The sequence below is a fragment of the Cupressus sempervirens genome, chromosome 4 (assembly GCF_028749045.1).
Source record: "Cupressus sempervirens isolate cs-2001-9-10 chromosome 4, ASM2874904v1, whole genome shotgun sequence".
Taxonomy (NCBI): domain Eukaryota; kingdom Viridiplantae; phylum Streptophyta; class Pinopsida; order Cupressales; family Cupressaceae; genus Cupressus; species Cupressus sempervirens.
In genome coordinates, this window is record NC_143121.1 from 543,702,421 (window position 1) to 543,713,824 (window position 11,404).

At 36.8% G+C, this 11,404-nt stretch overlaps 1 protein-coding gene across 4 annotated transcripts in view; it reads left to right on the forward strand.

The window, feature by feature from the left end:
• Positions 1-9,201, forward strand: part of LOC149562339 (endonuclease III homolog 1, chloroplastic-like) — a 178,499-nt gene extending 169,298 nt beyond the window's left edge. For all 4 annotated transcript variants that reach the window (XR_016363918.1, XR_016363919.1, XM_089825863.1 and 1 more), the window contains exon 13: positions 8,791-9,201. Coding sequence is in view for 2 of the 4 variants with exons in the window: in XM_089825863.1 (XP_089681989.1) it covers positions 8,791-8,934 (144 nt within the window). In the remaining 2 variants the exon portion in view is untranslated. The remainder of the gene's footprint in view (positions 1-8,790) is intronic.
• Positions 9,202-11,404: the final 2,203 nt, after the last annotated feature.

The following is an 11,404-nucleotide window of genomic DNA, read 5'->3' on the forward strand; positions in this document are numbered from 1 at the left end:
TTGGAAAATTATAATTCGATTATTGTTATAATTTATATTTACATACATTCATCTAAATATATTAATGTGCTGACATCATTTTATTATATTATTATAGTATAATGGTGCCATTTCATTTTTTTATCTATATGTATGTATATACATATATATTATATCATAATATGGTGAAAGATCATTTAAAAATCCTTTGAGGTACATTTTATATTTTAATTAGATTATTTTATATTTCTTAGATTATTTATTTAATAGCTCATGTGGGTCTCACAGATGTATCTTGTGTACAAGTCGTTAGGTCCCTACCAAAGAAGTTTAAGGTCATACCTGTCAATCCTATTGATTGGACTAAGCAAGCATACCATTCCGATGATCCCGTTTAGCAATGCTCCCCCCCCCCCCCCCCCCTCTGTCATCTTCTCCTGCAATCACCCATGAAACACTTCCACCATAATAACAATTCCATAATAATTTTCATATAAACATTTGAAAGACTTTTAAATTATTAACCAAAATTCCAAAATTATGCAATTGCTAAACATTAGATAGAAAATAATAGTTAATGACCATCTTCATAAACAGTTAATACAATGGGTATAAATAACTACCTACTTCACATGATCATGAAAGAAAAATCTGTTAAAATCAACGGTTAAGAGTAAGTTTAAAATTAGGTAAAAAATTTGGAATGTAACACTTTTCCACACAATGCATCTTGTAGGACCCTGGTAGCCAAATTTCCTTCTTCTATCCTCTGTTAGGATTCTACCTTGTATTGCTAGCCATGAGAAAGTTCCCGCTTTTGGGAGTTTCTTGATTCCAGCATAAATCCCCAGCTTCAAAACACACTTCCTCTTTATTATCAATTATTTCATAACCAAGTTTAACTGAAAACTTACTAGATGCTGCCTCACACCAACTTATCCTATCTTCTTGATTAAGGATGCACACTTTTCTTCTAGTGAAAATCTCCCTCAAAGATTGTTGTTGTCCTTCAAAGAGACTATCAACTCTCCAATCTTTCCACTCCCACCCTTTACCAAGGATTCCCTCTTTTTCTACTATACAATTTTTGACATTCTTTCCCCATAAATTATAGAGTTTCTGTTTCAGCTCACTGTCCACTACCTCTACACCTAAAGATTTATTACCATTTCAAGAGTCCTCCCAAAACTTTGCATGGTTACCATCCCCTATGACCATGAAATATGGTCTGTTATGACATGCCTGTATGATAAAATAAAGTTCCAAATTGATGAACCTCTGATTGGGTTTTGAATTGTTAAAATCCTTATGTTCTCATTTGAGTCTAAATATTTGGCCTTTAGGATCTTCATCCACATGTGATCTCCATTATTTGACATCTGCCAAACCAACTTAGCACCTAGGGCAATGTTCATAGTGTTCCAATCTCTAATTCCAACTCCAAACTTTTTTGGTCTGTAAATTTTCTCCCACTTAAGTAGTGGCCATTTTTTATCCTCTCCCGCACCACTCCAAAAGAATTCCTCATCTTCTTTTCCACTATATTAATCACCTTCTTCAAGATTTTTAAGCACATCATTGAGAAAATAGGCACTGCTAAGACTACCGATTTTAGCATCAAAATTCTTCCTACAGAAGACAACAATTTACTCTTCCATCCTTCCATTTTCCTAAAGCATTTTTCAGCCAGACCCTTCCACACTTCACTTCTATTTCTCCCTTGAAATAAAGGGATCCCGAAATACCTGATTGGCAAACGTCCCTGCTTAATATTCAGAACTCTACCAATTGCTATTCTTTTATTAAAGTGAGTGTTAAAGAAAAAAAATTTAGACTTTGCCCAATTAATCTTTTGTCCTAAAAGTTTCCCATAGATTTCTAAAGTCTTTCTCATCAGTCTTGCTTCCTTCTTTGAATCTTCTCCAATTAAAAAAGTGTCATCCACAAACTGCAGATGTGAGATTGGGTTCACACCCCTAGCCACTTTAACCCCTTTCCATAAACCTCTCACTCTTTTTTCTCTGATTGGTCTCCTAAAACTTTTGCCAGAATTATGAAGAGGAAAGGGGACAAAGGGTCCCCTTGCCTAATACCTTTTTCTAATTCAAAGAAGCCTTGGAGGCTTCCATTTACCAAAATAGAGAATCTGACAGAGCTTAGGCATCCCTTCACCCACTTTATCCATTCCTCATTGAAACTAAATTATTTTAGAACTTTGAACAAAAATTCTCTATTTACCTCATCATAGGCTTGTCTTTTATCCAGTTTCACCATCATTTTGCTGAGTTTGTTTGTTCTTATTGAATGGACCATTTCATGAGCGATTCTCACTCCAAAAATAGATCTCCCTGGAGAAAATCCACTTTTTTCCTCTAAGATGACATCATTGAGAACCAACTTTAGACTATTGGCAATCACCTTTGAAATGATTTTGTACAGGATATTGCACAAAGAAATAGGTCTGAGATCTTCAAATGTTCTGCACTCTTCTTTTTTTGGAACTAAAGCAATAAAAGTATTATTTATATCTTTTAGAACAAACCTCCCTCTTCTGGACTCTTCAACCATCCTCCAAATTTCCTCCTCTATGCAATCCCATTGTAATCTGAAAAAGCTTCCTGTAAAGCCATCCGGCCCTGGGCTCTTGTCTTTCCCTAAACCCCATAAAGCCTTTTTAACCTCCTGTCTTGAGACTGCAGCACTTAACATTAAATTCTGCCTATGTGTTACACAAACTGGAATGCACTCCAAAACCTCCTCTACTAAAGCCTCCCCCTCATCCTCCGCCCTCCCTCTTCCTATGAAAAAGTCTACTGCTTCTTTCTTAATCAATTTTGAATCACTTAGCACTACCCCTTCCACACTGTTGATAGAGAAGATCTTATTATGAGCTCTTTTGATTTTAACTGAGTTATGGAAAAACTTTGAGTTTCTCTAGATTTCTGTCTCCAGAACACTTCTCTCAGAAGGATTTCATCATATTCCTTTTTCAACCTCTTTTCTTCTTGGAAAACCTCCTCATTCATCCCTTGTTGAATTATTCCTTCATTCAAAGTTTTAAGAGATTCTTCCAATTCACCTTTTCTCTTAAAAATATTTTGGAAAGACTCTCTGTTTCAGACCTTCAGCTTACCCTTTATATGCTGTAGCTTCTTGAAAATTTTGAAAGTCTTATTACCTTCCCATTCAGGGGCCTCTTTCCACCATTATTCAACCATCTCCTTAAACCCATCTGCCCTTAGCCACATTGTCTCAAATTTGAAAGGGCAACATTTAGTAGCACATTCTTCTTGAATTCTCAGGCTTGTAGGAAAGTGGTCCAAACCATAGATAGGTAAAATTTCAGCTTCAGCCATCCAATTCACCCTCGTCCAGTCCCACCCTAAAAGGAACCTGTCAAGTTTTTCAGCAATATTAACAAACCCTAGCCTCCTATTATTCTAGGTGAAATCCCCCGATTTAAAGGGAATATTAATGAGACCATTTTCAATTACAAAGGTTGAAAAGTCTTCTTGTTTGGTCGTTTTCCACTCCTTTCCTCCAGTTTTTTCTTTCGGGTAGAGGATAGCATTGAAATCCCTGCCCCAAAATAGTAATTCCATCTTGTAGGATTTCTAAAACATTTATTAAAGTTTTCCATAATTCTCTTTTCTCTCTACTTTGAATTGGGCCATATACATTAAGAACATTAAATTCATATCCTAATTGTTTTGAGGTTACCTTAATCCATTGCCAATTCTTTCCCATCTACATTACAGTTCCAGCCATTGTATCCAGATTCCATAAGACACAAATCCCTCCTGAGGCTCCCTCTGTTGCAACCCACTCACTATATTATCTTCCAAACTTCCTCTTCACACCTTCCACACCTTCAACCTTCATCTTTGTTTCTTGCACTAGGACCACATGCTGTTTTGCTTGATCAAGACCTCTCCTGATCAAGCACATTTTGTTAGGGGCATTACATCCCCTGACATTCAATGAAAGAATCTTCATTCTTTCCAAGAGGGGTTCTTCCCCCTTCCCATTTTCAATTTACTCTGGCCCCTTGTACTTTCTACAATTTGGATCAATGCATTTAGTGTTCTTCTCCCCCTTTTTTGGCTCTCCCCAATTTGGGATTTATGCTTTTTACTTTTTCTCTTTTCAATGGTTCTTTTTTCTTTGAGGGCCATAGTTTCCTCTACACCAAAAAAAAATCTTCTCCCCCTTCAGCCTCCTTATCTAAATCTTCCTCATTTGAGCTTTCCTCCGAGCTTGACTCCCCTGAGCCTCCTTTCAAGTTTCGAATTGGAGAGATTTCAGTGTCTTTAAAAATCTCTCCCATCCCTCTTTCTTCTTCCCCCTCCGAAACTGTCTTATACCCTTCATCTTCCTCCTAGCCCTTATGTGTTCCCTCCGTCCTTCCAGACATCTCTACCTCCCTTACCCCATCTCCTTGGGGTATTTGAGGTTCTTCTTGGTCCTTACACCCACTCTGTTCTCCCCCTACTAGAGACCTGCTAACAGCACCGACATCCAACACTAGCCCTTGCTATTGCTCTTACCCCATTCCATCACTTTCATGTATAACCCTCCCTTGCTGAGCCTCACTCCTAGCCTTTTCTTATTGTAGTGCCTGTTGGGAGATGCTACCATTAACATCCCCAAGGTCCTTCTCCTGTGCCACTTCCATATACTCATATAACCCTTTCCCATTTTCTCAACAGTTATTTGCTTTAGTTTTTAACATCATTGCATTTTCCACCTTTGCATTATCCCTTTTTAAGAAGTTTGCAGCCACATCTTTCTCCTCTTCCCTTATTCGGGCCATCTCTATCACCTTATAGAGTAACCTTTCCTCTTCTTTACCTTTATGATGGCCTTCTTGCTTACAACTTTTTGAATCGTGTTCCTCACACAAACAAAACTCACACACCATCAGACCTTCCAAAGACACTGGCTGTGTCTAGACTACCCCTTCATTGAAGATCTCAACCATTTCAGGAATTGGGTGGCAATCATTCCACTTTATGGATATTCTTGGGAACATTTGAAGAGTTTCTCTATCCACCATTTCTACAGCCTTAATAAATGTGCTAGCTTATTTCCAATAGCTTTATAACAGTGTTCCTACCAATATTATTGAGGCAAATTTCTCAACCCCACCCATAGAGAGAATTCCTTTATTATTTCCTTTGTAGGATCAAAGTTTGGGACCTAGTTTTTCATATAAAACCCAAACCCTTCTAGAAAATATGGCCCACTATTCAGATTCCAATCTTTGTCTTGAGGCATTTCCACCGTTGTCATGCAAAAGCCATTTTCTAAAGTTTTGAAACCTTTCATGTTTCCCCGCTTCTCATCACACAAAGTTTTAATCTTACCTATTGCTGGCCATGGTCCTCCTCATTTCAAGAAAAAAACATTTCCCTCCAGCAAATCTTTCTTCTCCTTGATAGGGCCTCTATCAAGCACCACCCTTTCTACTATACATTAGGAACAAGCTTATTGAAAAACAAATCAAAATTATGTCTAGTGGGGTTGTTGGCTCATTTAGTAAAGTTTGGAACCAAATGTTAGTAGGTATGTAAGTTAGGGGTTTTCCCCAACTACACTACACCATACGTTGTCAGCAAGTCAGGCTCTCTTCCCAATTCTTGAACCAAATAAACATTGTTCAGAGGTTTTAGTTTTCTGCCAACTACTCGACATCATACATTATCGGAAAGTCTAGCTTCTTTTTAAACTCTCGAACTAAATAAGAATGGTTCAAAGGTTTTAAGTCTGCCCTGACTACCTGACATTATTCAATGTCAGCAGGTTGGGCTTCTTTCTGAACTCCTGAACCAAAAATGGACATGTATGAGAGTGTGTTTCACCTTGATTCACCAACATCAATCATTTCTCAATTTAATGATGCAAACAATCTTGGAAGTTGGTAGAGTTGCTATTTATGGTTGGTTGATGATTTCTCAATTTAATGACTTCTTGGTGACTAAAGGTGTTTAGTGATATCATTTTAAATGATAGTTAAACATTAATGCTAAATTAAATATTTAATTTAATTTAATAAAGTGACTTTATAAGGTGATTTACAATGTAATTTAATATTGGTTACAGGTAAATACAAGGTTTATTTGAAGTGAAATTTAAAAGTGCAACTTTGTGCTTTGAGCAAATTTTAGAAAAAGGCACGGAGAGCTCATTTTCAGATATATTGAAGATTATGATATTTATTCAGCAAAACCTTTCGGGTTAGAGGATTTTTTATTAAAAATTTCCATCCTTTTGGAGGATGGAAGCCCCTTTGGAAGAAGATGATCCACCTTGGTTGGTGCTGTGGCCATAGTTGAAATAATCCTAGTTGGCAACTTCTCGCCAAGGCCCGAATTTTTTTTGGCAAAAACTGAATGATTAACAACTTCTTTGCAAAAAACTTGGCAACTTAATTTTAAAATAAATAAATAATTAGGCATTGTTTTTGTGAAATCCAATGAGATCCATCGAACGTGTCAGTAAATGAGTAAACAAAAGAAACAAGCTGAGTCTATATATATTTAAATGCAAATTGGGTACAAAATGGCATCCTCATGTAGATTGCTGATGGTTGGTAGTCTGATAGTCTGAAGCAAAATTAAAATAGAAAATTGTCTCTGTAACACCAGAAGCAAATACAATACCAAAATAGTTCACATATTCGTCTGCCCACCTATGGTAAAAACTAGGAGAGAGGTAGAGTGTCTAGTCCTAAGAGTCCATAGTGGTTGTGCCTCTTGCTTAGTATGACAAGATATGGGTCAACCTCCATCCTGGAAAATATAGTGTTAAATCTTGTACATTAGATTCTAAAGCAATTTAGAGTGCTTAGGAAATGTCATTGTCGAGTTTCTACAAACCTAGATGCAACAAAAATGAGATAAAACAGTGTTCCTCCGCCAATTGGGGACAGGGGGACATTGGGCAGATAATTTGTCACCCTTGACAAATATAATATTACATTGGAGGGTGTAGCTCCAGGAATTCATGTAAGGTGCTTAAGACAAATTATCAGATGTCTAGGCATTAACTAAGTCTTAGATCGATTCTCTCGTTGAGATGTGATTTTTTATGAAACTTTTAAGGGTATCAATTTAAATCTTGGCAATAATTGAGTTTGAGGTGGCACATGAAGACAAAATTCAGAATAAAACAAAGCTTGGACTTGGCATTAGAAAAGAGGGAACACTAAATCAGGAGGTGCTTGCTTGCTAGGCTGACTCTTCTGAAGTGCTATTGCTAGTCCTCCCTTGTGAAAAGTAGTAGTTGCTGTGTAGTTTCTATTCTCTTGTGAGATCGATGCAAGAAACTTTGAGGAGAAATGAAAGTCATTGTGCAAGTCGAGGAAATTAAACATTGTCGCTTAGGAGAGGAGAGACTAAGTCAGATTTGTGTGTCTTCTTAGCTTTGGCGTGGAGAAGTCTTTCAGACTTAGCATGTTTTGTTGCCCTCTTCTTGGCACGGGTAAATTAGCAGAGTGTAGCACGTCTAGCTGGAGGTATCAAGGAAATTCTTTCATGGCATGAGGCTTATTCATTTTCTGTGTTGATCATCTTGCCGGTTTGCATGGAAAACACAGTATAGCTGCAAGTCATGATCATACAAATTGGAATCAGATTAGGGATTGGGGTTGCTGATTGTTTTGTGAGATCTTTGGTGCTGATTTCTGTGCATTTTCATTATGGTGCGAACTCTGCTTCCTTTAGTTTGAACTTAACGTGATGCATGCCTAGCAATACAGGGAGCACTCTTTCCTGTCATATGCATCAATATGTACCTTTTTTTGTATTGAACTTTCTACAATAAAAGAAATATGCATCAGAAATTGGAACATCTACTAGCACAAACAGCAACCATCAGAATTCTATAGCTCAACCTGAAGGTCAGAGATATCTCTTTGGAACTCTCTAGTTTCTGTTTATTAGTGAGCAATCGAGTTGTATTGCAGATTTTATTTGACTATTACAGAAATGTTTCTCTCTTTTGATGTGAATTGTGTCTCTAAGCAAAATCCTCTGATCAAAGCAATATTTTAAACTGGGAACTGAAATAATCCATTTGCAATCTGAAAAATATAAACTTCTTAGCTTTCCAGTTGGAAATCTGCAAATTCCTTTTCAAAATTTCTCCATTCAGTTAAACTTGGAGAAAAAATCTGAAACTTGACACTATCAGACATGTCAACTGTTTGACTTTGATATAATGCATGTTAACTAAAATTGAAAGACGGTGCAAATTTTTTTGTCTTAAACAGGTGTAGATTGCTACAAAAGACAAAACAAAACATCAGAACAATATGTATATTCAACAATGAATGAAAACAAAATGAAACATCAAAATAATATGTTGCATGATTTGCTTTGTGAGAGAGCCGACTTTTGGATGGGTTGCTAAATTCTGAAATACTTAATTGTATTGTGCTATAGTATAACCCATGATAGATGATAGTTGTTGAAGAAAGTCCTGTGTAATACAGAACCAGAGCACATTGATAGCTTTATATGTGATCTGCTTATTAGGTATTATCAATTAGCTTTTTTGTCCAGTATTTTTAAAACGATAGATCTATTGAACTAGAAAAATAAGAAGGGAGACTAAAAGTAAGCTTTAGAGAAACTTGAATGCACGATATGTTAGCTATTGATCAATGTGGGGACAATCTTATAAAAGAGTAGTGTCCTTTATTATGTCCATGTCTACTGTTGTTTTGACTTGTCTGAATGTTGTGCCGGCATCAAAGATGTTGGTTATTGATACTGTGAGTGGAGGTTATTTTTCCTATTTGTGATGCAGGTTGGATTTGGGCAAACCATTTGCACACCTCTTCGGCCTCATTGTGGAGAATGCCTTGTGAGTAATTTTTGTCCAGCAGCTTTCAAAGAGACAGCAAACTCCAAATCAAAATCAGGGACCTTGGTTAAAATGAAGAAAACTTGATGCCAAAATCAGTGGAATGTATATACTGTTTACAAAGAATTGGAGTTTTGGGTGTAGCAAACATGTTCTCTACAGTTTTTTGTAAGGAACCGTTGCAACCAGTTTTATGACATCTGGAAACTTATTAGCCTTATTGTATATTTTAATTTGTGTACTTGTTTCAAAACTCTCAACATGTTACAGATGGCTAAGATTATAAGGTCAAATAATTGACTATTACCTCTGGTTACAAAAAATTGACTAAATTAAAAATCATCGGTTATGTTATGTTCTCTTTATTTATCACCATCTTTTGGCAGTGAATTGTATAGACCGCCAAGAGTCAGGTAAGCTACTTGTGATTCTTCAAAGGAGATGGGTGGTTTTGGTGTATCTGTTAGTAAATTGCTGAATTTCTGTGAGCTCAATGCAGATAATCCATATCATCTTTCACATTCCTTTTTGGGTTTGGTGAAGTCCTTAACTGTATCTTAGGAGGCTGAAGGCAATCCATTCTCTTTGCTTCTTGCAATACTGTCGAAACAGATCAAGCGGAAATTCTGCTATCAATTTTTTTTTGGCATTCTACTAACTTTTTGGCCAGCATAAGTTCCAAAATTATGTTTAATAGTATGGATACCAATTATTTGTAGATGAGCAAAATTTTCTTGTCAATTATTTATCTGCCCTCTTGGTTTTGTTATCAGTAGCAAAGGATAATTGAGTGCAAATGAATTGTGATCCTACGTGTATGTCTTTATGGCATCATCTAAGGCTTAACAGAGTTGTTTTTGCCTACCAAAAACTATATGCTCATGTATTAGTCACTGTATCAATGATTTTGTTATTTATATGTAAAAATATCCCATTGATTGATGGTTTTAAGATCATGTAAATGGATGCCCTTCAGCTTGCAAGTCTTTTGGAAATCAATTTTTATTACTTGAGACCTATGTTACTGGGGTCTTCTAGATCTCCACCATAACCGTGTCCATACCTGTGTGGGTAGGATTCTGGTCCTTTATCAATTTCTCGTTGGGGTTCTCCTAACGTCCTTGGGAACCTGGGGTTCCCAGTGGGCCCTTCCTTAAATGACTCTTGAGAAGCCTAGTGAGTCCTTCCTTGAATGACCCCTGGGAAACCTACAGTGCCCAAGATGGACCTTGGCAAACTTGGGCCAAACGAGGACCCAAGGACTGCCTCGGTAAAAAATGTTATTTTTAGAAAAAACTTTTTTCGCAGACAGAAAAATCCCTGCATACTTAATTTTACTCTTAAAAAACTTCATCAAAATAAGTTGATGACAAGGAATTGGGATCTACCTCAAGAGTTTGTTGGCTTAGACGACATTATTGTACAACTTGCCAAAGAACATCTTTAGATGAGGTAGCTTGTACAATACACAGCTACTGGAAGTGGCATTGCAACTCACTGTGATTTAAGTGAAAGTGAACCAAACTTAATGCTTTTGATGAACACACCCACATGCATACACCCACACCCACTCACCCACCCACAGAAAGATTTAAGGAATTTTTTTTGTCAAAATGATGTACTGGTTTTGGTTCTTGTACCCACACATGCACACAAATCAGCAACTTAGCTTGAGGCCTCCTATTGTTAAAACCCATTGTACAATATGCTGCATTGACCATTTATTCTTTTTTGTTATATGATGTCTAAAACTCTCATGATTGAACAAGTTTTTCAAAGATGAAATAAGTTGGAGATTTTATTCTCTTTTATTTAATGTAGTATGTGACATTCTTAGCAAGTAAAAAATGATATCTAGCTTAATAAGCGATGTTACAATTTTTAATATAAATGTTAACTGTTTAAGAGGTGCGCAATTAAAAACTAATAAGGTTATGCCTTGCCCTTCTAGATGCAAGAAGAGAGGTTCACTTGAGACATTGGGTTGTTCCCCCCTTATGTAAAATTGAATTTTGAAGAGGCTTCTTCAAGCAATCTGTAATGTCCCCTTTTTTGGGACATTATAAAAGTTAAAGACATATTCATATAATATTAAAATTGACTTGGAGATAAGATAGATAAGATAAGATAATTTTAGTAATGTCCAGCAAAAGGCCACAACATGGTTCTATAGGACTGGAAACTTACACCAAGAAGAAAGCAAACAAACGGAGCACTAGATGGTGTCCAAAAAAGAACAAGTACAACAAAAGAAGAAGAAAGCGAGAAACTTCACGGAAAAGATTAGGTATCTGTCCTCACAGGGAAAAAGTCCAACAACGACTAATCTGTGCGGCTACCAGAGGCCATGTGATGAAGCTGAGTGCTACGAGAGAAGTATCGCTGGTGAAGAGATCCCATGCGGGGTCTCACAGATCTAGAATGGCCCGTGTTAGGGAAACTGTATGGTTGCTTCACACCTTGAGCCGGAGCTAAGGGCGAGAAGGTCGTAATAAGTTGTGCCTGGATTTGACTGCTAGGAAATGATAGTTGTATAGTATGGTTACGAAGCTGTAAG